The sequence below is a fragment of the Pteronotus mesoamericanus genome, unplaced genomic scaffold (genome assembly GCF_021234165.1).
Source record: "Pteronotus mesoamericanus isolate MK-2021 breed Mesoamerican mustached bat unplaced genomic scaffold, CSHL_Meso_final contig_59, whole genome shotgun sequence".
NCBI classification, from domain to species: domain Eukaryota; kingdom Metazoa; phylum Chordata; class Mammalia; order Chiroptera; family Mormoopidae; genus Pteronotus; species Pteronotus mesoamericanus.
Window position 1 is genome coordinate 2,156,106 of NW_026555206.1, and position 27,102 is coordinate 2,183,207.

Below are 27,102 nucleotides of genomic sequence, written 5' to 3' on the forward strand. Positions count from 1 at the left end.
CACTACATGATAACATGTTAAATAAATAATAAATAAATGACTTTAATTAGCATCATACAGAGAAATTGTAGAATTTGACATTATTGATGTGTAATTAAATGTATTAACCTAGAGAAAGGTAAAGAAGGGAAAGAAGTGCTTGGATGTCAAGCACAGCATAAGATCTATTACTAACCATTGTCTCCTTTTCTCCTTTTAGGCTTCTTAAAACCTTGTGAATTATTCGTTTTCACATATTCAATATACTTATGTTCAAAATGCCAGTAAGTAGCAAAATTGAAATTCAATCCCAGATTTGCAACGGTACGATACAAGAAGACATTAAGTAATATCTTTTGGTTTAAGCATATGTTATTCCACATACTGAGGCTAAGCCAGAGTCCCAATGTGATACATAGAAACAAGCCTTCCCCACTTTTACTTGTGAGGAACGCTGCACTGTTATTAAGAAGATGAACAGGGAGCAGAGGATGAAACTATTTAAGGAAGTAAAATGAATGATGTATAGGATTCTTTATGTGAGGAGACTTGGGGATTAATGTAATTGTTTTATCTAATTGCACATCTCTGACTTGGAGGTTGTCAAAATGATAAATGACTTAGTGAATGAAGAAATTGTCTATTTTGAACAAATGCGCCGTTTTAGATGTTATAACTGCATTATTGATTTTCTGTATTTTTAGTTAGCAATTTTTTGTCATTTTTAAAAAAGTTTGGACATGTTGAAGTTCAAGTGCCTTGTTTCCAAGAGCTTTCTTTGATGTCCCTTCAGTGTATCTCTGATTTCCCTTCAGATCTTCTTGGTCCTGGTTCTTTGGTTGCATGTGTGCATTTCCTCTCCTCACGCGAACTTCTCATTGCTATGCTTACTAGGCAGCCGTACGTAATCCATCTGATCTAGCATTTCCTTATCTTCTTTTGTATGTCTTGCACCATGCTAGCTAGAGTAAGGGCTGGAGATAGGACAGTTTGAAGACCTTGTCTTTGTACTTGAACAACTATCTGTTGGTCTTGCACAGTCCTTTAAATAATTTCCATAGTTTTTGCAGCCAGCCAGAGTGACTACTTCCTAAAGTCTCTTTGGAAGTTTCTTTGGGGCACTTCTTTTTATCAACTTTTTTTCCATACCCAGAATTACAGACAAGAAACTAAGGAATAGAAGTGGTGGCTGGGGGTGGGAGTCAGCATTGAGGGCATTATGTTATATAAACTAAGTCATACAGAGAAAGATAAATACTGCATGATGACATTTACATGTGGAATCTAAAATAGCCCAACTCATAGATACAGAGGGTAGAATAGTGATTGATTTCAGTATCCTAAAAAATCCCAATGAAACATATAACGGAAGCAAAAGCATTTTTTTCCTATGGAAAGACTGAAAACTCTAGTTTCCACCTCAACCCTCTCCAAGCCCTTCTTACACAGAAGTGAATGTGGAGCCACCAAGCCACTGTTGGCTAAGTTGCCCTCTAAACTCTCCTAGAACATTTTTTCTTCTTCTGTAGTGACAGTTGACCTTGTTACCAAATGCATTAGCAAGAGTTCAAACCAAGGCCCATTTCTTAAAATGAAAATGGAAGACCCATATTAAAGGGGAAAATAGGATTTTACATAAGTAAAGTGAGTGATGTTCATTTTTATGAAGGAATTTGGATAATTATCAATGTTTAGACATTATTTCAAAGTTATAATATCATGAAAAGGAAATTGAAAAGATACAATCATGGAAATTTTCAGTGTCAAGGACTGCATTTACCTCTTCCCAATATCTACCTTACATGGTGTTTCAGGATGTGCCCAGAAAAATTGGTGTTGGGTGGATGGGTGAGAATATGAATGGATTACTGAAAAATAATCTCTTCCTAATTACTCTTACATTTACTCATAATATAATGACAAATAGAGTTTTGCAGGGAGAGAATTGAATATAAACACCTTAAAAGAATGCATGGCTCAGTACAGGTGGAACTACAGAGTGCGCAAGAATGAAGAATGTTCATTATGGAGTTCTGCTTCTCTGGTTTTTAACCCTGCCTTTCCATTTTCTAGCTCTGAAATCCTAAGAATATTGAATGATCTTTCTATGTTTCAATTTCTATTCTGAAAAATGAAGATATCTATATCTGATTAATAGGTTTATTTCCAATATCATTCTTACATGTTAACTTCTAGGGTATCTATTATTCTAAGGTTTTCTGGTTTGAATTGTTGAAACTAAAACAGCTAAAGACAAATTTGGACCATGAGAAAGTCTGACATATAGTAGTATGCTTCATTAATTATATTCTCTGTTAAAATATTAAAATGATTTTATTCTAGTTGATATATAACCACTGCTCAAATCCTGAAGTGAAGTTTCTCTATGCCATCCAGGATACGCGGCACCAGGTTCCCAAACTTCCTCAGTATTAATCTAGAAACTAAAGAGTTAATACCTGACCCTGGCTGGGTAGCTCAGTTGGTTAGAGCATTGTCCCAATATGCCAAGGTTGCAGGTTCAATCCCCAGTCAGGACATATGCAAGAATCAACCAATGAATGCATAAATAAGTAGAACAACAAATTGATCTTTCTCTCCCTTCTCTCTCTCTCTCTTTAAAACAATCAATGATTTTTTAAGACTTAACACTTGGCCCTATAGGGGTCCGCCAGGACCCCCTCTAGCTATGGATAGGTTTATTCTGATTAGTTCTGCCATACCTATACCACTTACTACATATTTGGAATATCAATTCTGCACATGCTTGGCTGGCAAGAAATTTAAATCTGGGAGAAAGTTCTTAACTGAATAAACATATAAATGTGAATCAAAAAAACATTAAACTGTTTATTTTTCACTTGAAATCCATGAACATAAGAAGTAATGCCAATTACTAGCAGTCAGCCACATGTACCTTCACATAAGCATATAGTGTTTATCTCTCAAAACACCACTGATATGGAGCTGCAAGGTGATGTTTACATTATCATGCTGAAGATACTGGTGTGCCTGTGATGTTGGTATAATCATCACTGTGATAACTATAGAATACTCATTCACTCAGAAAGCATACATGAAGCATATACTATGTGTTTCATCCGGAGGTAAATTATGGGGACATAGGGATGGCCTTGCAAGATCTCCAGTAACTCATAGTCTAGTTTGGGAAATATGTGGAACACAAATATGTAAATAGTTAAACTGGAATTCAGAGTTATTATTAGAGTGTTAGAGGCAAGAATCCTGAAGGAAGTTCAGTTTTCTTCAAGGTAATTTTTAGGTCCCTTTGGGATAACCGTGAAGAAAGGAGAAGTAGGCAGACTGGAGTTTAGAGAAACCTGTTGGCTGGAAGTATGAATTTGGGAGTTATTGCTGTGTAGATGGCAACAGACAGGGTCACCCAAGGCAGCTAGTTCTCAGAGTCGAACATGCAGGAGAACTACCTGGAGAGTTCCAGCCTCCCACTTTCTGCTTCAATACAGGTTTGTGATGGGGCCCATGTGTTATCATGACTAATATACTACCACATAAAGCTGATATGGCTGTTCTGAGAACCATACCTACAGCAGCACTCAGCTAGGTAATAAGTAAAAGTGAAAAAAAATAGAAACAAAAATGTAACCTATGGAAAACAGTACAGTGGAGAAAGCTGTAAGCTAAGGATTATGTGACCTTGTACCAATGATGAAAATCGGTGAGACTCAATTTCTCCATTTGTAAAATATGGATAATAGCATAAATTCATAATGTTATTTTAAGGCCAAAAATGGCCTAGGAAATACTTAGCACAGTGCTGAGTATAGGTTAGGAGTTATTTGAAGACTAGTCCTTAAGTAATTGACTTTTGCATATAACTCAGAAGAGGCTGAGGTAACAAAAAACAAAAATCAAGGTGAAAATCAAGACTGTGATAAGATCAGAGCCAATCAAAGGTTTTTCTTGAAGGCAGGAGTGGCTGAGGATTAGATTCTTCTGACAGTTCAAACAAGATGAGGAAAAATATTTAAATATCCATCAGATTTTGAGATAGTGCCATAGACTGAATGAATGCATAGCATTTCAATAGAGTGATGTTGGGAGCAGGAATGGTGGCTATACGGCATATAGCATAGAGCCTTCCCCAAGCCAAGAGCACCAAAGACAGAGCTGCTTTTATAACTATTACAGCTGAAAGCAGTTTGTATAGGCCTGTGAGTGTGTGTGCTCACAGGTAGGAGGAAATATATTCAGCATTAGGATGAAATGGAGTTCCCAAATAAATGTTGCAATTCTGCTGAACAAGCTATGCTCTGTGAAGGTTTATTTAAGCTGGCGCAGAGCTTTTAAAAACAAAATTTCAAACAGAAAGGTGGCAGGTAGGTCATGCAAATTTAACAAGAGTGCTTTCTACATTTGCTGCGCGAATTGGTAGCTCTGGGACACATGAGGAACTGTCACTCCTCACAGCAGCCCCACGACTCAATTGAACTTTTATTCCTTGCCCAACACTCTTCGTTTCTCCCATGCCAGCAAAGTGAACAATTGTCTGATCTCTGCAGCAGGGAGAAAGCTATCTTTGCCTCTTGCCAGCTGAGAAATGGTTTGTTTCCATTTCAAACACCGCTGCATTCTTCTTGCAGTTTTCCTTGACCATTAAATATTTTATAGCTCAGTTTCATGCCAGTGCTCCTTCCTGGGTGCCCGATAAGTGGTGGATTCAATAGGGAATTTTAATGTGCGGCAGCAGGTTTCCCTTGTACAGATGACGCGGCTGGAGTCAACAACCATAGTTAAATGGCATCTAGCTTGTAAAGGCATTTTTCTAATTCTAAAAGCTTTTAGACTGCAGCACCAGATTCTTAACTTTTCTTGGAGAATTGCCATGTGATGAATTCTGTGGGGGATGGAAAAAAAACTGCTTGATGAATGTGACACTTGCAAGCCAAGAGTGTGAAGAGTGTATTTAGGATCTATGCTCTTCCTTATGATTTTCCTTCTTTGTAGCTAGAATTCCTTTTCTTGTGTCAATTAAATCATTCCCATCCAATATCTAGCTCCAATGCCAACCCTTTGGGAAGCCTTCTGAGATAACAGCCTAAATTAAACTCTCCCTTTCTTTGACTTTCTAGTGCAATTATTATCTGTAATAGCCCACTTAACACTCTTGTTTCTGCAACAAAATCTTGTTCCCATAGTGTGCAGCATTGTGCTGGCAACATAAAAAACTTCAGTAAGTAATATTCAGGTTCAACTCAATACTTAACGGGGGAAACAGTTATTGTTTTAATTAATTAATAAATTAACTTTCACTGCAAAATCTGCAGGGATTTCTGTCTTCCAGCCTTACGTTTTTTTCCCATTTTGCCTTTAATGAATTAAGCACCGTCACCTCCCACTGTGCGTTTAATTACTGTACTGATTGCTTACTATGTACGTGATGTGGAAAAAATACAAAACTTAAAAGCAAAGCACTCTCCCTGACCTCCCGGGGGATAAAGACCCATAAAAATATAAGAAAACACATTTAACTCTGCATATCACTAGTGCCAGGTGAGTAGTCTGGATAATTGCACAGCCCCTGAGATCCCAAGTGAATGGGCAATACACCTCATGCCAGGAACAGCACTTCCCTGACCTTAGACCTTGACCAACCTTTGGTCATGTGCTTGGAAGAGCCTTCCTTGGCACTGTCTTTGTCCATTTTAAGCCTAACATTCCTTTATATTTTAGAACCTCTCTTTTAGAAAAATCCTTCGTATACATGCATTTTTTTCTCTTTTCTCCCCTGCCATCCTGTAGAGTCACTGCCTGCTCCTTTCATAAAATTCTATACAGTTTACCTAAATTGATTTTGGGGCCTTCTCATGTCCTAACTTGAAAATGTGTTCATTTCCCAGCTTTTATTGTTTAAAATAGAAATTTTTGTTTTATGATGATAACAGAAACCTGCATATTTTTTAATACAGAACTTTTAGAAAGTAGTCATTTATAAAAAGGTCACCCTTATATAAGCATCTGTTGTGTGCACCTCTGTGTCAGGCCATCCAGAAGACGGTGGATGCGAGAGCTGAAGACCTGCTCTGTCTCTCAACTCATGGTTCGGTTAGATGGTAGAGTCAGGAGCTGACAGGTGCCGAGACCACTGTTTAATAATGAAGTATTCTGGAATAAAGGGGAGCCTTGAAAAACAGATGGGAATTCATGGGAATATTAGGCCCCTCCTGCTTTACTTACCTGGATGTTCATCCATATAATTTTTGAAGACAATAAAGAGCTCTATAACAAATATATTTACCAAGTTACCTTCATAGAAACAGGAGGTGATTTTTAAATTTTAAATATATAACAAATTATTACCATATATTATAGACAGCTCAGTGTATTAGAATTTCTTAAGTATGATGCAATTTTTTAAATTATAGAGAGGTTCCAAAAATGTTGGTTGAGAGTTCTGTATCTGATTGTAAGGCACTCCAAGGTTTTTTAAGGACATAACATTCACAGTTTGTAGTTGATCTTATCCATTATCTCATTCTCACAAATGTCCCATGTTTTCCCTTCAGAACAAAATACACAACTGGATGTATTATAGCACACAGTGTCTCCTGAGGGCACAGAAAGAAAATAAAGAATTGCACCTTATATTTTATTTTACTCCAGTTTTTATTTATGCTCTGTTTTATATGCTTGTAATATATATTATGTGTTACATATTAAACAAATATATACATGTATGAACTTATAAGCAGATATACAAATAGTGGAATATGTCATCCAAAATCATTACTGTCTCTTTGTTGGGCTAGTTTGGTTGTAAGAGAAAATCTAACATTGACTTAGATACAATATTCTTATTTTACATAGGTGTAGATGGTCTTAGAGTCTGTAGAGCAGCCTAGTAATTTTATTAAGGGATTTTTCTATCTTTCCATCCATATACTTGGCATGTTGCTACACTAGTGTAAAATTTCACCTTATGGTGGATTTTATTTACCTTGCCCTATGCCTGTAATATTAGGTGAGAAGTGCTATATGGGTACCATATTGTGAAATGCTCAGGTGAATTCTGATTTCAAATTTATTTGCATTGTAGTTTATTCACCTATAGAAAGATCAAGCCCAACATTTCAATATTTATTATATTAAGTTATTAAACTAATAATGTCATTTTGCTTTAATTCAATCAAGTTATTGTGAAAGTTAAGCAGGTGCATTTAAATTAATTTTGAGATTCTCTAAGCTATGAAAATAGAAAAACTGAGTACATGTTAAGCCTGACAGCCTCTCTACTCTCTCCCAACTTGGATGATTCAAAGACATTTACTTGGACCTCTGATTTTCTGATAGATGATAACGTGATGGGGAAAGCTGTTGGTAGAATGGGGAGGTAACCACCGGAGATAGTAGTTGTCAGATGAAACTAATTGATTGTAATTGCTTTGCCATTGTATTGCTCTTGGAGCCTCCAGCTTGTCAAAACCACTGATTATAAAAGAAGGATCTCACTTTTTATGCTGTAGGTTATGCTAATGAAGAGCTGTTCTTAGAGGAAAGATCAGTGAATATCAATCAATGGATAATAAGAAATTAAAGGAAAACTTAAGTAACTTGATCATAAGTTAATATACTTCAGCAGTGAGAGTAGCAGTCAACTGTGTGGTGCTTCATACTGAATTTTTTGCTTGGAGCTCTTGAATTTTAAATATTTCCCATAGAAAGAGAGATTCAGTCTGTGTAACTATCACATACTTTCTGGAATAACAAATCTTCCCTGTAGAGATCTCTTGGAAATCAGAGAATGTGTCTGTTTTACAGAGCCTTCATTTTTTAATGAAATATTAATAGGCAGGTATTTTGAAATGGAAAAAATAACTTTCCATTGTATCACCAAGAAATTATATTAGAAGTGGATGTTTCAATGCTCACAAATATCAGTAGTACATGAGTGAATCTATCTGAATCTGAAGGCAGTGTTTGCTTTTGCAATATTCATCAATGTTAAAATGAGTATACTAAAATGATAACATTAATGTGAAATTATATCTAACATTTTGTTGTAGGATATGCATGAACTTTCATGTGATTGCAATGTGTTTAATAATCATATTTTTTGTAGTGGCATATAAACTGTTAGTGATATTAAGAGTGATCACATTTATTGAAAATGTTTTTACTGAGCACCAATTCTGATTAAGGCTTAACCTCTGTCTGGCCTCAAGGAAGTCACAGACTAAAGAAACAAATAAATGTGAATAAATGGTTACTTGCAGCATTAAATGCAATGATGCCAGCAGTAAAAGGTGCTGGAGGGGCAGGAGGGGAAGATGATGGAAGCTTTGAAGGATTTCTGGGTGTCCTCCAATAAAGAAAAAGATAGTCCAGGAAAAAAGAGCAATGTAATAGTTTCTGGTATTTGGGGAAATAAATTAAGAGTTAGAAATTAAGTTGTGTGTTTCAGGGTACAAGAAGATGAGATTGGGTAGGCAAATTTCCACATGGTCTATGTCCTTCTTTGTTCTACTGAAGAATATCAAGTTATTTGTATGGGAATGGGAGCACATTAAGGAGTTTTTTTTTATCTTGGAAGGATATGAGTGAATTTCCTTTGAGAACAATCCCTCTCATTTTGGATGGTGATCAGGAACAGGCTCATTGTGACCTTCAGTTAGTAAGAAGGTGCAGTAGCTTGTGCTATTGGACATTATTATCAACATAGATATATGAAAAGGAAATTAAAAGAGCTTACATGTTGAATTATTTATTTATCTTTGACTTTGAAGTATAGTTTTTCTTGAATGTCACAGTGGAATCAATGCTGTACTTAGTTGCTTAAAACTCTGAAACTAGAAGGTCCACATGTGATTTTAGCATCTGTGTCTAGCAGATAGCACATAGTTATGGTTAGATTTGTATTTGCAAAGTAGCTGTAGACATATAACTTAATTGAAAAAGTGTAAGTAATTGTGATTTTAAAAAAACGTGTTTATAATAATGTTAAAAGTGACAATAATTTTGTCCTGTTAAATAACTACCAGAAAAAAAATTCACATAGAGATTCTGTTTTGAAATTTGGAACATTTGCATTTTAATTACATTACAAAAGGAGAAAGTAAAGGAATAATTGTCTTGGCTATTAGCCAATTACAGCTGTAACTAAAAAACAAACATAAAGAAGTAAAAAAAACCCAAGAAACTGACATTGGTTTCCACAAACACTCACAATATACATTGATCAGATGTTTAATGACATTTGGCAACAATAAATGGAAGGGGATGTTGTTTCAATCCCTCATACAACATGTTTGTTACTGAAATTAATGAAAGCAGATTTCACTGCAGGATAATTCAGCTTTTACTGTGTATCATTAGGTGAGGTGTGGCTAGAATGATTTCACTTGTTAAAATCCAGTGAAGAAATAAAGCAATTGAATACAGTGATTGTCTTATTCCAGGCTGCTATAACATAGACTAGGTTGCTTATAATAAACAACAGAAATTTATTTCTCACAGTCCTGAAGACTTAGGAAGTCCAAGATCAAGGTGTCTGCAGATTCAGTGTCTAGTGAGGTCATCCTGGTCCATAGAAGACCATCTTCCTACTGTGTCTTCACATGACTGAAATGAGCAAACCACCTCTCTGGGGTCTATTTTGTAAGGGCATTAATCCCATTCATGACCTAATCACCTCCAAAAGCCCTCACCTCCTAATACCATTACATTGGGAATTAGCTTTCAATATATGAATGTGTGGGGACACAAACATTCTGCATATAAGATGGTCACATCCAATTGCATTTTTTCATTCCAGGGGAGGGTTCATCTTGCCTGTTTAGCATTCCCAAGGTCGTTACTCATGAGAAGGTCTCAATGAATAGATTCAGGCTAATGATAAGAGCTGATGATATCAGAATGCACTATTAACAGCATTTCTCTGTGTGCTTCCCCGACAGATACGACGACATATTCCACTGAGCGATCAGAGCACTTCAAACCCTGCCGAGACAAGGACCTTGCTTACTGTCTCAATGATGGCGAGTGCTTTGTGATTGAAACCCTGACTGGTTCCCATAAACACTGTCGGTAAGCCATTGCAGCCACTGGCACTAAGGGCAGGCCCTTGAGAGGCCTGGCAGGGGAAGGGAATTTGAGCTTCGTGAATATACAATGTGATATTTACAGTCCAGCTGTTTGAGTGGTGGAATCAAGAATCTTAATATGAGGCTGGTATCTTTTGTATTTGAGGAAGATAAAACTAAATTAAAGAAGACAAGATGTGAGTTGTACTTGACCGAGTAAAGGGTGATTTACTTTTAGAACTACCAACTTAGTAGAAATAATTGTTCTCTCACTTTAGAGGCCTGTAATTTTGGTGTGGGTCTTAGGCACATATGCTCCTACTCAGAAACAATCCCTTCTTGGAAATCTACAGGCTGCAACATGACAAAGAACACTGCTCATCTATGATCTAATATCTCAATGTTTATTGTGTACCAAATCCCCGGGACTATTGCTATGTCCAGAGAGAACTGCATCATATTTTGATTCCTCCCTCATTTATTAATTTCAGGACATTTTTTTAACACCTCTGATGATGAAACACTCTCCAGCAAGATATCGTAAATGAGGCCACAGTTCTGTTATGTTCTAGGTAGAGAATTATTTAGGGAAAATTCCCAGTAGACATCAGGAAAGTGTGTAATTGGTTTTTTAGAGATTTAAGGTTATATAACTGTTAAAAACAAAAACAAGTGGAGATAAATAGTATACCTGCAAATACTGCAGCTTTAAGGCTTCATAAGAGAATCAAATTAGCATCTGAAAAATATTTCCCACCAAGCTTTTGCTTCCAGCACTATCATGGTAATTTGTTTCTTTTTGCAATTGTGTATGCTTCAGTAATCATATATATTCACACCTCTTTCCTTCTCTTTATTTACTCTTCTCATATGACACAGCTATTAAATTAATTATTCTGAATCATGAAGCATGCAAAATTATCACTTTTTTCTTTTTCTATTGCTATTATAAAACTTTCTTCCATGTTGTTTTATTAAGATGACACAGAGAAATTCATTGTATAGTTATGGACTTAGAAATGTGTCAGCAAATCCTGCCTGGCTCCCAGAGCCAGCTTTCCTCTTGGGAGGATCAGTTGCCACAGTGTGCAGTCACAAATTGGGAAGAGCTGATAGGTGACAGAGGCAGATCCCTGTAAAAGTTGTTATGCGTCCTGTGTCAGGTTCAATAGCTGTGACCTTTCCACCTTGCATGGTGGCTTGCCTGTGACCTGGGTGGTGTCATTACATTTACCCTATTTATAAAATGTACCCTATTTCTGTTCTCTGTGAACTTGGGTTGGGGATGAAGGCATTGGGAATCGTTCCTCTTCACATTCCTCTTCTCTAGCCATGTTTGTTTGCTCAGCAGGCACAGCTAGGAAACACACAAGTAACTTGGAGACCTCAGGGGAAAAACCCAGAATGCGCCACCCTTTCAAAGTACTGAAGTGCTTGCACGTTCTTACAGGTGCTCAAGCATATGTGACAGCTACCTTTGCCAATCCCAAGAGATCATAATGTGGAAGTGGGAAATGGAATCAATTAAGTTTAAATTCCTAATCTGTTGATGATGGGATAAATCAAAAGTCTTACCTAGAGCAGTGACTTTTCTGATGATGATTTACCCCAAGGAAGGATCAGATTAGGTCCCACAACAATATGCAGGCTGGTATGATTCATTTTTTCTAAAACAGAGATGGCAAAAGGAACAAAATAATTCTTATTCTTTTAAACATCCTTTCTCATTATATTCTTTATTATTTCAAGGGCATATTAATTTGCTAGAGCTCTTATAACAAAGTACCACAGAATGGGTAGCTTAAACAATGAAAATCTATCTGCTCACAATTCTAGAGGCTGGAAGTCTGAGACCAAGGTGTTGGTAGGGTTGTTCCCTTTCCCAAAGCCATGAAAGAAAGGTGTCCTTCTAGGCTTCTCACTCTTTGGCTTATAGATGACTGACTTTTCCTTGCATCTTCTCGTTTTCTTCAGTCTTTATGTGTCTGAATCCAGATTTCCTCTTCTTATAAGGATATCAGTTATATTAGATAAGGGTCCACTGCCTATTTTAATGTAATGACCCTATTTTAATTTTACCTCTATAAAACCCCTTTATCCAGATATGGTTACATCCTAAGGTACTAGAGGTTAGAATTTCAACATAAGCATGATTTGGGAGACACAGTCCAGTCTATGACAGTGGATTTCAGATCCACATAAACAATCTTGTTTTTGTAAATACGTACATCTGATTTTTTAAAAAAACAAACACAAACAGAGATATCCATGGTTTAGCTGAAACAATGTACATGTAGAATAATTTTGGCCATCTGTCTTCATATTTTTTGCATATTTCATCACAGTCAGCCTGTTATTTAACATAGTCACAACATAGCTAATCATGACAAAAGAGCAGCCTAAGATGGAGTTGGGACTTGAGTAGCTTAATAGAGACCTATAAATCTCCTACTTGTGTACATGAATAAATCACACATCACATGTGCCTGCTATTCATCTCCCAGGCTTTATGTGAATAAAAGGCTTACATTTGTTCCTACATCAGCCACTTCTAAGATTTCCAATGTGGTTATTAATAATGTGCCATTTTGTACAGCACTCTATTTAAGTAATGTGTTTCATTCATTCTTCTCCTTTTGACAAATGTTTATTGAGCACTTCCTATCATCAAGATACTGTTGAATGAATACATACAGAATTTAACCTAGGAATTAAATGGCACTGTGTTTGGTAATGTACTTAAAGTAAGTGAAATTCTTCATCATTAGAAAATAGAGAAAACAAGGGAAAATATTTTTGCGTGACTGGCATGTTCCTGGGATATCTTTATGATACATTATTAACTGGATTACATTTCCAGTGAAATAGAACACAATGTAGTATATCAGAGCAACAGTATAAAAGGGTGTAAATGAATCTAGCTCATTAGTTTATGTTTTGCATGTCTCAGAAGAGTACACGTTCACATCTGAGAAAAATTAAGATTATTTTTCTAGTATTTTAAAAATAAATTGAAATCCTATGATAAATGGTATCATTTTTTTCTACATCATAAAAAAGTGATAATACTCTTTTTTCTATTAACTGGCCAAGGAAAAATAATAGCAAAACTACTTAGATTATCGCAGATAGATTCTGAAAGATATGCTAAAAAATGTGAACATTGCCAATCTTGGGATAAGGGAGGTTTCATGTCTTTCTGTTTGTTATTTTCTCACTCCTTAATGTATCTTCAGATATGTTAAAAATCTATGTATGTTAGAAATTATAGAGCATACTGATGAAAACTTAAGAAAAATACAAAGATTCTAAAGATAACTGGGTATCATGCTAAGTGAAATAAACCAGGTGATGAAAGACAGATGCCATAAGATCTCACCTATAAGTGGAACCTAATGAACAGAACAAACAAATGAGCAAAAGAGAACTATAGACATGGAAATAAAGAACAAACTGACAGTGATCAGAGGAGAGTGGGGAGGCGGGTAGACGGGGATAGGGAGAACAATGGGGGAAAAATTAGGACAACTAATTGAACAACAATTTAAAAAAAAAGAAAATTTAACAAATAACTGGGCAGAGGGAATTTAAAGAACAGTAAATAAATAGGCAAAGTTTATCGTGCTGAATTTAAAATATATTATAAAGTCAAAGATCATTAGCTGACTGATTAGTAAAAATAGAACCTGGCATATAGTAAAACAATGTGAAATAAGAGGAGATTTATAAATAGGAGGAAAACTGAGAAACTAATCAGTGAATAAATTTGGCTATCAGTTAAAACAAATCAAAATAGGATTTTTACTTCCTTTTCTATACCACAAATTGTTCTTAATGAATTCAGAAGTTAATGTAAATAATAAATAAATAAAGTTTTCAGGGAAACAGCAAATAAAATTATATATTTATTTAGGTCAGAAACTGAAAGGAGGACCTCTTCAACTAAAAATTAACAGCATTGTCACAACATTGACACATTGTTTTTTGATCTGAATATAAAAAAAAAATGATCTGAATATTGCCCTGATCCTGACCAATGTGGCTCAATTGGTTGGGTATAATCCCCCAAAGCAAACGGTTGCCAGTTCAATTCCTAGTCAAGGCAGAGGCCTGGATTGCAGGCCAGGTCTCCCATTGCGGCAGATGTGAGAGAGAACAGATTGATGTTTCTCTCTCACTCACATCGATGTTTCTCTCCCTATCTTTCTCCCTCCCTTCCCCCTCTCTAAAAATAAATAAATAAAATTTTAAATTTTTTGATCTGAATATCAAAAGTAAAAGACATAAATTATCAGTAAACTCCACAACAACTTTGGCACAGAATTAATATTTTGAAGAAGTCACATAGATGAATAAGAGTAACACTAAAATTAATCCTTAAAAGGAAAAAGGACAAAAGAGAAGAGCACGCTCTTCCCTTAAAGAGGAATGCAAAAAAGCAATAAACATGAAAAATACTCAGCCTCACAAAGAAATGTAGATTAATTTTTTTGACTATCCTATTTTTAATGATTTTAAAAAAGCAAATACTCTGGTGAGGATTCTTTAGAAATATAGTCATTACTTGAGAAAGTGCATATTGTTAACTACCTTCTGCAGGTAATGTTTCAAAACCTTTATATTGTTTCTAAGAATTTAGCCTATAAGGTACATATGTAGATTTATTTGTAAGAATGTTCTACACAGGTTTATTTGTAATGGAAAAAAAAAGAAGCCTGAATTTAGACGTCTAGGCAATTCAAAATGTGTTAAGGACATGAAAATGTTCATTATATCATGTAACATTTGCAAATCAAGTTATAAAATTACAAAGTTGGACATACAATAAATGACAAATTCTGAAAAAGTAAATAAAAAGGCTAATAGGATTTACAACTATTTTCTTCTTTGATCTTTATGAATTTTGTAAGATCCCTCCGTTGCACACATATTTCATTTATGTAACACCTGATTAAGACATGTGACTCCTGCTTCTCATCTTTCCATTAAGAAAGATAGATAGTGTCCCTGTCTTTGTTAAACTGTCTCTGTAAATTGTATTTTACTTTTATTAAGCTAAGAGAACTTTCAAACAAGTGCTTTCAGATTAAACACTACAAATATATTTGAATGTGTCTGATTCTTATTTTATTAAAAATTAATTTATACTCTATAATAATTCTTTTTAATGCTAATTCATGTTTTAAAACATAAAAAATAGGAAAATGCATCTTACAGAAAGGAAGCTGGATAGAAAACTAATTTACTAGAATCTCCTTGAGTCAATATATTCTGAATCAAAGTAGGTTGTTCTGCTCTATATTCATTTATGCCACTTCTAGAAATATTAAGAACTTGGGAAATGGTGCTATCTGTAATATATTTTACTAGTATGAAATAGGTACCACCATAACTGAAAAGATTGCTAGGCATGTGAATGGGCAAAATGTCTTCTAAAGCTAAATTTAAGTAAAAGCACGTGTCTCTTCTGAATTGAAGTTCATTAAATGTTTTACCTGCCTTACTGCAAAAATGGGTTTTCAAAGCTTTGGAAAGGATATCATTTGAGCTGAATTTGACCTGTAGTGATCATTTTAGAAATCTATCAAGCAATTCACTTGAAGATGCTTGAATCACTTGAAATATGGAACTACTAGAAAAGTAAGAAAGCAGTCCAATAGCAACCTTTGCCTGAGGCAATACTTCCATAAAGGGGCTGATGGTCTGTGCAGCAATCTGGGTAAAATGCTCAGAGCAGTGGTGAGCAGAACCCCATAGGAGCTGCTGTCCTTACTGTGTCGAGTTCTGCCTGAATGGGTTTTAAAATTAAAGCTTCCATTTTTAAGAGCATGATTGTGTACAAGGTAGCCATATCCCTATGATTTAGTATATAAAATTACAGGACCATCCCTGACAGTGCTTTGCTCTGTCACTTTGGAGGTCCATTAGTTCTTCCACCCATTAAGGGTCCTTTTTATCAAATGGTCCTCCAGTAAATGCTCTGAGAGCAGCAGCTAATGATTGTGTGTGGCTGAAGCAAGTCACAGCAGAAAAGGAGTTTTGGCACATATCCCTAAACTCTATTGACAGAAGAAGATGAAGGCTGAAATACCCATAAATCCAGATTAGGGTCAGAGTCCATGAAAAAGGGAATTGGATAAGAGAGTGAAGAAATTTAGATGAATTTTCAACTTAACTTGATAAATGTTGCTGAGAATACTTGCTACAGCCCAGACATAATTTGTATAATTTGTAATAGCCATGTTCCCAATAAGTGGTCTGCTGATGGCATTGGACAAGAAGAAATGAGCCAAGTTATACCCAGTTGTCCCTTTCTTTTCTGTGGATGAAGTTTGTTAAAATGGTCTCATTAACTCAACAAGCAAACAACAACAACAACAACAACACAAAGTACTTAATTTTTCAACTTGATGACACTTAGGCAGTGGGGTTTACGTCTTCTACTTATTTGCATTGGATTTGCATTGCCCAGGCTGGTGTTTTCAAAGGGTTACTTAAATATCATGAGGAAAAAAAAACCTTAAAAATAAGAATAATGACACATCTTTTAGTTAATGACCAACAAATTTTTACATTATTTTTGTTTTCTAACCTGTTTGGAAGCTCCAGTTGAAACACAGAATGGTGTTTCTTTAGGTGGTTGTTATGATTTGGGTCTTTTGTTCTACCAAAGAATTGACATAAATTTGTTTTTCTAAATAGCTACCTTATATGATAGGGTAAGACGTACATGAGGCAACTGTGGGAGTCTGGATAGAGAGATCTGAGTTAACAGCTCTGCTCGGCTTTATACTGGCTGTGTGAGTTTTTTTGAAAATCATTTAACCAGAAACTTCATTTCTTCATTAATAAAAATTCATCCTCAAGAAGTTGATGCAAAAATTGAAAGCAGCAACATATAGAACACCCCAAATGCACCACAGACATTATGTATATGGTAGTCTTTTCCTCTTCCTCCCTTCTGCTCATATTAAAACCAAGAAACAGAATGTTTGCTGGAATCTAGCGAGAGAAATTGATAGAGTATCACATCTGCCTACTTAAATAAGAGGAGACAGGTTTAAAACAGGGAGACAGGGATTGCCAAAGGATTCCTGTGTACATTCTGAAGTTTCAGGCTTCTTACGTAATTTCAGTACTTTGACAAATTAGCAATTTTTTATTTTTTCTCCAATTCTGTAACCAACTCTTGGTTTTCCAAGATTTTCTCCTTGTTGAATATAGCTTGAAGAGAAAAAATGCTTTTCCTTTTCTACTTGATCAATGTAACTTGTCCTAATTGTGTTAATGGTTCCTACTTGGATTGGTTGTTTAGTTTCAGTGTTCCTCCACTAACGAACAGACTGGAAAATTATACATATTCTCTATGACTCAGTTTTCTTATATGTCTAATGGGAAAATAATATTACTATACTTCAAGATCATTGTGAGGATTGCTATTATGAAGTGCACTTGTCTGGTATGAACACATAGTTAATCTAGTGGAGTAACTGAGTTATAATTGGTCAGGTGCAGGTGTTGCTCTTTTATCTGCACAGCTTGTTTACAGATCAGTTGATTTGTGCCAGGGCTTCTTGATGGGCACTCAGTCTCCCCGCACAGAGGATTAAGCTTAGACCCACTTTTGAGAGTTAAAAATAAAAAACTGACCCAGAGAAATTATTTTATTTTTATTTTTTATTTAATCTTTATTGTATTTTTCTCATTACTATTTAGTCCCCTTATACCCCTCTGATGGGGGTTACCATGTCCCGTGCAGAGTTCCCCCATGGGTCACCATGGATGGAGGAAAATAAAATAAGTCATTCCAGACACTTCTCAGTCTGCCAGGAAAAAGGAGTGGCCATTCCTTCTAGTGGAGAATGCCCCTATCCCTTCTCTTGAAGTGGATTTTATTGAGAACGATAGCACAGGGGTATACAGCATGCATGCAAAGCTCATCAATCAATGTCAAAAGGCTATGATTGAAGGATTTGCCTTAGGTCAGGGTCTAATAGGCAGGGTGGTGCCCATTCGGCCCTGAAACCTGGGAAACTGATTACATTCTAAGCTTGACTCCAAACATCAGTACTCATTAACACAGGGCATTCTTAGCAAAGTAGGTTTCACAGGATTTAATACATTCCTTTCCCAGGCCTAATTTCCCCTGGGAACCACCCAATCCATTTTAGGGCTGTAACCGCCTTTACTATTGTTTCACTGATCCAGTCAGGCAGCCTGCAGAGCAGCCAAGAGATAAGGAGACTTCTTTCAGATAAAATGAGGACTCCAGCCATGACAAAGCTGAGGGGTGAGGTCTTTTTTCCCCTTCTCCATGTCCCCAAGTCCTTCTCTGATGGCCTCTATGTGACTGCGCCTGTCTTAGGTGGCCCCTGCCGTCGAGGGATCTTACCCATGATTGACTAACCAGCCATCCTCTAGGGCTGAGCAGGGTGATGTGAGTGAGGCAGGGGCTGTAGCCCTGCTAGGGGGACAGGTTTTGTCTCCTCAGTGGCCTATTTTCCCAAGGCCTCCTTGATCAGCTCCAGCCTTGGGCCCCCCTCCCCTGTTGGTGAGGCTACAGTCCCTGAAACCAGGCAGGATGGTTCCCAACACCCCTCTTCCCCCAGCAATCACCACACTGTTGTCCATGCTCATGAGTCCTTTTTCAATTTTGCTCAACCCTTCTACCCCCTAACCCATTCCTCCCACTGGCTATCATCTGCTCTCCATCTATGAGTCTGTCTCTGTTTTGTTTGTTAGCTCACTTTGTTCATTATATTCTGCATATGAGTAAAGTCATAGGATATTTTTTTCTCTGACTGGTTTATTTCACTTACAACATATTCTCCATGTCCAACCATACTGTTGCAAAGGGTAAATTTTTCTCTTTTTTATAGCCAAATAATATTCCATTGTGTAAATGTCCCACAGTTGTTTTATCCACTCCACTATTGATGGACACTTGGGCTACTTCCCTATCTTGACAAATGTAAATTAGGCTGCAATGAACATGTGGGCACTTGTGTTCTTTCAAATTAATGTTTTTAATTTGGTTACTTCAGGTATATTCCCAGAAGCAGGATTGCTTGGTCAAAAGTCACATCCATTTTTAATTTTTTGAGGTATCTCCATACTTCTTTCCACAGTGGCTGCAGCAGTCTACATTTCCACCAACAGTGCAAAAGCATTCCTCTTTCTCCATATCCTCACCAGCACTTGTTGTTCATTGATTTATTGATGATAGCCATTCTGACTGGGTGTAAGAGGATATCTCATTGTGGCTTTAATTTGCATTTCTCTGATGATTAATGATATTGAGCATCTTTTTATATGTTTGTCATCTGTATGTTCTCTTTGGAGAAGTGTCTATTCAGGTCCTTTGCCCATTTTTAATGTTTTTTTTTGTTTGTTTTTTAGGTGTTGAGTTTTGTAAGTACTTTATAAGTTTTGGATATTTATCCTTTATCAGATATATTGGCAAATATGTTCTCCCATTCTCTGGATTGTCTTTTTATTTTGCAGATGATTTGCTGTGTAAGAAATTTTTAGTTTGATGCAGTCCCATTTGTTTATTTTCTCTAATTTGCTCATTGATCTATGTGTCTGTTTTTATGACAGTACTGTGTGTGTGTGTGTGTGTGTGTGTACAGAGAGAGAGAGAGAACATGCTATTTGTGAAAACTAAGAATGTGACAAGAGAATCAAATCCTTCTTGTTTTATAGAAAGAAGCTGAAGACAGTATTTCTGATTTTTATCTTGGAGTACATCCCTGAAATTTTGTTTTTTAATGGTCATGTTTCTTTTGTTGGTTTTATGTATATCAGGAAAATCAAAATTAGTCCTATGCACACACACACAGATATGGTATACTTTTAGGTAACTGGAATCATGCAGAACACTGAAGTTCAATGGCTATCAAGAAAAAAAAAGTTCTCTTTCTTTATTAAACTTGCTCTTTGGAGTATGGAGCAGTCAGCATGCTCTAGTGTGATGGATTTTGTGTTGGGCAAACACTGATAATCTCTGGGCAATGAAGTCCACACTTGGTATAGCAGGGAAATCCTTACCAAACTGGTAGGTAAACTTAGAGGAAATGTCTTCATCAAGTGTATCTACATATAAAACTGCCTGTTCACATTTTAACAAATGGGAAATTAAGAATAAAATTTTTAAAAGAAACGGGAAAGAATTAAAGTGTTAAACATGATTTGGGGACTATCTTGTTTAAAGATATGTATCATGTGTTTATCATGTGTAAAAATAAAATGTGTTTATTTTTTAAAAGATTTTATTTACTTATTTTCAGAGAGAGGCGAAAGGAAGGAGAAAGAGAAAGAGAGAAACTTCAATGTGTGATTGCCTCTTGTGTGCCCCCTACTGGGGACCTGGCCGACAGCCCCAGCTTGTGCCCTGACTGGGAATTGAACCAGTAACCTTTTGATTTGTAGGCCGGCGCTAAATCCACTGGTCCACACCAGCCAGGGCTAAAATGTGTTTACATATGTCATAAGTGAGTGGTATAGAATGTATAGTTAGTACTATATTACATATACTAAAAATAAATGACAATTGTATATATTATTTTTGTCATTATGCCAATGTTTATTACGCACATCCAACATTCCAGGTTCAATGAAAGATAACAGTAATACAGTGATAAATGTTATAAAAAAAACAACTCATAAGAGGATTTGAGAACAATTTAATGTGACAAGTTCTGTGTTCTATATCATTCAGTCTATAGGAACTATATGTACATTGATCATATCCACACAGAAGATTCCAAAAACCAAACGTGTTGAAGCCAGCAAGAGTTTGTGAGAGGAAATAATATACAGATTTGCATTTGGAACTCATTTCTCACTTTGAAGCCTGATTTTGCTTTCCAACAAAGACATGGAGAGTTAAGCTGCTATTGAAGAACATTCCCTTCAAACTCCAGTGAGGAAATTCCAAAATTATTTTAGATGCAATTAAAAATAATCAGTTTCATATCATAAATTCTTCATGCAATTGGTCACTTTTTTAATAAATTATTTCCTCTCTTGTGTCCAGATAGTTCTCAGAAACATATCAGGACACAGTATTTTTAAGTCCATTCCCTCATACCCTAAATTTTTATGGTGAGTGCAAAAAGTCAACAAGAGTATGATTTTTCAAACCTAATAAGTGCCACATTGATTAAACTGTGAAGTCAAGATTCATTTTCTTTACCCAACATTAATCTATGATTTTTATCTACATTTATGGAATACTTGCAAAAACCATTTAGTACCTACAATCTAAAATTAATTTATTAATATCTTAGATATAAGAAATGATTTTCCAGCACTGAAATATTCCTAACAAATGAAACATTTCTCCTGAATGGTATCTTGACCATCAGTCATTATTGAAATATTCAGGGGAATGTAAGGGAGCTATATTTAGAGACACTTACTGGCATGTTCAAGTAAAAATGTCCTACATTTTCCCAACTAAAACATTTTTTCTGTAGCATAGCTGCTGTGAGGCTCATAGCTCAAATTAAGTTAAACATGTAGAACTTACCTTATAATGGTTCAGGTAGCATATTGACATTTTTGCTCATAAAATGACACATACATGCAGAAGAAACCAAAGAAAAAAACGTTGTAAGAGTTACTAAAACAAGGTGGCTTTTTAGTTTCTCAAAGACTACATTCTCATTTAAACATATCAGGAATGCATTTCGAGGTAACATCAGGCAAAGGTGTTATTTCAACAGAAGACTTTATTAAACAAACATACCCCGGGCCTTAGGGCAGGGGGTTGCTCAAAATGGGGTTGTGAAGAGACTAAAAAGATACCAGGCAGCCAGCATGCCCTCAGCCTGGCCTCCTTAGAGTCCTCTGACAGTGCATTAATCCCAATGACCCTGTGCTCCTGAAGGGCAGAAATTCAATTAGGAACTCTCAGCTTTGAGACTTGGGAGGGAGAGGTGTTTGTGTCAGCCAGTGGCTCCAATGCTGGAGGAAAACCATTCTCCAGTAGTTATAAAACAAGCTAATAATAGGACAGTTGAGGGTGAAAAAATACTAGGTTGGAAAGAATTGGCAGAAAGGATAAGCTGATGAAGCAACTGCTTTAAATAAACTCACAATTTTGCTGGTTCGGGGTGTTCTCATGGGCTAATTTATAGCCACAGTTGAAGTCACACGGAATCCTTACTCTCTGTGACAAGGTTTTATTTTCAGTGCTCTGGAAAGCTCTTTTCTTTCTCCCTGGGTTAGCATATGTACAAGATATAATAATTATTTTAATGATATTAAATAGCAGTTTTGATCTCTTCCCCCAGCAACCTAACCAAAACATTTTCTGGAGGTAGGAAATGATTCATTTGTGAATAAAACTTGTTTCTATTATTATAATAGTCCTGTTCACCCACCTGCCTCTTCCTCCAGGCTGTGAGTTCACCTTTGCTTCTGGAAGCTGCCATATATTCAGTATAGATATATTTTATAAATGGAAAGAATTCCAGACACCACCTAGCACCAGAATTTTTCAGAGGTCAAAACTAAGATGTTAAATGGGAGACAACAAAAATGCTAATTACTGTCTTCTATTTCACATCTACTAAGTGCAAGGAAGAAGTTATGATTCTCTATACATGGTTTTTTGATTGCCTAGCCAGTCCTAATGTTAAATCTGAAGAGGAATATTTGTCTCCCCATTTGATGCCACGAAAGACGCTACAAGAGGGAATGTAGCTTTGTCAAGACATCCAGCCAGTAGGTGGCAGGACTAAGCACAAATCTCAGTGCTGTTTGTCTATCAAGTTTTTTCTTGATCTTTTAACTTTTTGAAACTTTATTTTAACAATCACTGTGGGCTATGGTTAAAAATATAGATTTTCACTCTGGCTGATTTGCTTGGTAGGTTGGACCATTGTCCTGAACCAAAATGTTGTGGGTTCGATTCCCAGTCAGGGCACATACCTAGGTTGTGGGTTTGATTCCTGGTTGGGGCGCATATGGGAAACAACAAATCAATGTTTCTCTCTCTGTCTTACTCTCTTTCTATCCCCCTCTTCTTCTCTCTCTAAAATCAGTAATAAAAAAAATCCTCGGGTAGGGGTATACACACCCACACACACACATATACATATATATACACACATACACACACATATATATTCATCCTCAGGTTCCATCTCTGAAGCTTCTGATTCCTGTCTTGATATGGCATCTAAGGCTCATGCTTTCATATGATTCTATTATTGAGACAAATTTGGGAACCTGTGAATGAGACTGATGTTTCTAAAATGTTAATGAGGAGGTGGATCCTCTGGAGACTTTGTTCAACTTAAGATTCATGCGCAGTAAGTCTGGGGTGAGGCCTGAAATCCTATATTTCTGACAATGTCCCAAATGATGCCTATGCTGCTGGTCCACAGCCCACATTAAGAACAATGAGAAAATAACTCATATTCTCTGGCTGATGTGGCTCAGTGGATTGAGTGCCAGCCTGCGAACCAAAGGGTCTCTGGTTCGATTCCCAGTCAGGGCACATGCCTGGGTTGCAGGCCAGGTCCCCAGTAAGGGGCACACGAGAGGGAACCACACATTGATGTTTCTCTCCCTCTCTTTCTCCCTCCCTTCCCCTCTATCTAAAAAATTAATTAATTAATTAATAGATTAATATATATCTAGATATATTTACATATAAAATATGTAAAAATATAAAAAACATGTAAAAAATTAATCATGTTTCCCAGAACAGAATGATCCCCATCCCAGGGATCTTTTCATAATTCTGCCACCAATATATATCTTTGCCCATAAGCAACTCTGCAATTATGTCTGAGCAAGATTTTCTGACCATATATGAGAATGTGATGATGAAGCTTCTGGAAACCCTTATTTTTCTCTACCAGTTGTCTTACAAGTTCATGGATTTGTCAGCTAAAAATCTCTTGTACCCACCTGCAACATGACTTAGTCCTATAGTTCTGTGCCCATCTCATCCACAACAGTTTTATGGACCAAATACCTCATCAAATTCCTGTTATATCAAGGGGATTTTATATTCCACATCTGTGATTCATAAATTTAGGCTGGACATTTATTATTTTTCCCAAGGAGCAAAACTCTTAAGTCAGGGTAAAATGTTCTCTGCAACATTCAGAGAAATGGATACATCACTTGTTAAAGGTTGCCAATAATCACATCACCCCAGGAATTTCTTTCATCCAAGATAAGTTATTTGAGGCATAGATATATGTAATTTTCAAATTAAGAAAGCCATTATGTGTAAAGATGACAAAATGCAAAGAAAATTTTACAATGAAAGACTAACTTTCAAAAGGAAAACTCTGATTTATCAAAAAATGATGTTATAATTCTAATTCTTGCTGCTTTCTAGCCATGTGACGTTTAGCAATATCTTAGCTTTTGCAGACCTTAATTTCTTCATTGTTAAAGAGCATGATTAGAGATAATTCATCAGGTTGCTTACAATTTTAAAAGTGGGTGAAGAAACAGGGGTCTCTTGCATTTTCACCTGTGTTTGTAAATAAAACATTTTACTATGTTTTTCTCAAAGAAAAAACAGAAGGATTTCAGAAAGAGCAACCATTTGCAGAAAAAAAAAAAAACCCAAAACATAGCTGTTCTGGCTTTTGAAGTACATAAAAATGAAGTGCTAAATTAAGAAGGGCATGACTGTTACAAAAAAGGTGTCACAAAGCAAACCTGTTACCAATGCCAGGGCTTTCAGACTGGCATGTTCATGCACTCATGTAAAGAATTAAAAAAAAAATCAGATTCTGATTTATTAGATCTAGAACAGGACTAACAGTCTGCATTTCTAACCTCTTGGTTCCATGGTGTTGCTGGTTGGGAACCTGACTTTGGGTAGCAAAGCTCTGTGCCCATGTGCTTTAGAGCTTTAACTGCATCACCCAGGGAGATATGCAGAACAAGCATATTTAGACTTCTGTAAGCAGGGCTTAGGCATCTATACTTCTAAAGCTGCCCTGGTAATTTCAATGAGCAGCCAACATTCAGACTCTCTGGGCTATCCTGCTCCCCAATAACTTTGGATTTTGTTTTATCAAAAACACATTTATTGCAATGTTAGTACAATCAAAACAGGTACTTTACCCTTACCTCTACCATGCCAGTAGGTCAAACTGACTATGCTAAGAGACTGTGCTATTTGTCAGACAACACCCTTCCCAGGCTGTGCCCCCATGCTAAGATAATTCCATGGTAGTCTCTAAAGTAGGCCACCTTTGTATTCTGCTTCCCCAGCCCTAGCACCACCGCCACTTATGGATGTATTTCTATATGGATACATGGGTCTCCCCAGCTGGCACTTTAAGGTTACCTATTATTGTACTAGTTATGGTACCTACAGTTTACAAAGTGTTTCATGGCTGCATGTGTAGAAGCTTTCTAGTTATACCCCCCTCTCTGTCTCTTTTTTTTTCCCCTTTCATCGACACTGAGCACTCACTCTCTGTCAAGCCTGTGTTGGTTGATTCAGTGAAATTTGTTCATAGATAGAATATTTCTCTTGTAATGCTTCTTTGAAATTGTAACCTAGAGGTGAAATTGCTTGGCCCAAGGCTATGAACATTTTCACAGCTCTTGAACTAAAAATAGCTTGCTTTCATTGGGTACTTAAACTTCTATATGCTCATTTAATATGTGTAAGTGTACCCCTCATTATTATTTAATTTCTGTCTTTGATTAATACAAACTTCACATTCTTAGTGAATTTCTATTTTATTTTTATTTAAGTGAACTTTTGATGGTAATGGAAAACCAATAAGGAGTGCCTTGACTGGTGTGGTTCAGTGGGTTGGGCATTCCTCCTGCAAGCCTAAAGGTCACCAGTTAAATTCCTAGTCAGGGCACATGCCTGGGTTGTGGACCAGGTCTCTGGTAGGGGGTGTTTGAGAGGCAGCTAACTAATTGATGTTGCTCTCCCTCTTTTCTCCTTTCCTTCTCTTCTCTCTAAAAATAAGTAAATCAAGTTTATTAAAAAGAAAACCAAAAAGGAGTATTAAGCAGGTGAGTAAAATGTTCATTTTATATATGTATTACATATTTTGACATATGGAAGCTGCCAGTTCATTCTCTGTATAAGTAGACACTGTAAGTTACCTCATAGCAAACATTATTTAAGCAGATCTTGATTTTGCAAATATAAGACAGATGTACATCCACATTTCTATAGGATGAGGGTAAAAGGGATGTATGTATGTGTGTGTGTTCATTAGCCTGCCCCTTTCATAGACCCCTTGGAATGAAAAATTACAGAAAATGAAAGAGTATCATATAAGGAACTCAGGATTTTTTAGGAGAGAAGATCAAGAATCCATATTATACCTATCCAAATTCAATAGGAAGGGGACTAGTCTGGGAAAAACAGAGTAATCTGATTCAGATTCACAGCAGGGATGGATACCAAGAGCTCCAAAGGTTAGCTCACAAGGAGAAGACAGAAGAGTAGTGGTGAACCAGACTCAACTTACAGCTTAGAGACTAAGCTGATATTGTGTTGTCATATAACATTCTCCCCTGGCTTCTCTACTTCAAGATTTTGAATGAGAGTTTAAAAAAAAATGCATAATTCTTGGAAGCAGAGACTAACCTCCCTTTTTGTCCCCTACTGGTTAGAGATTTCTGCAAACAAGCTTCAAAGTCATGATGGAATAAGATCCTTTCAAAGGCTTACCACTTTCTTCAATGGTACTGCTTTGTGGCAAAAACTACAATGACAATGCTTGTAGCTAAGAGACTTTGACCATCTTTTCTTACACTGGCTGTTTGGACTAAGAAATAAAAAAATCTTCAAGATTTAGACAGTCACATGAGAGGGAAATCTGGGACTTTAAGCCATTACTGGTAGTTGGAGACTTTAGAACTTTCTTGAACTGTTTTTGGAGGACTATTTTGTTTTCTCGTTTGTTCAGAAGGATCACTTTAGTTGCAATGTAAGGAGCAAATGGAAGGAAGATGTCCTACCTTGATGTTAAACCTCTTCTACCCTGCCCAGCAGCAAACTGGAGGAACAATGGGGGGAAAGCATCAACACAAGGGAAACATTATGGGA

The 27,102-nt window shown here is 36.3% G+C and overlaps 1 protein-coding gene across 4 annotated transcripts in view; it reads left to right on the plus strand.

Moving 5' to 3' along the window:
• The window catches only part of NRG3 (neuregulin 3), a 1,143,185-nt gene that overhangs the window by 500,952 nt on the left and 615,131 nt on the right, over positions 1 to 27,102 (plus strand). For all 4 annotated transcript variants that reach the window (XM_054580450.1, XM_054580451.1, XM_054580453.1 and 1 more), the window contains exon 2: positions 9,912 to 10,041. In XM_054580450.1, the coding sequence (XP_054436425.1) occupies positions 9,912 to 10,041 (130 nt within the window). The remainder of the gene's footprint in view (positions 1 to 9,911; positions 10,042 to 27,102) is intronic.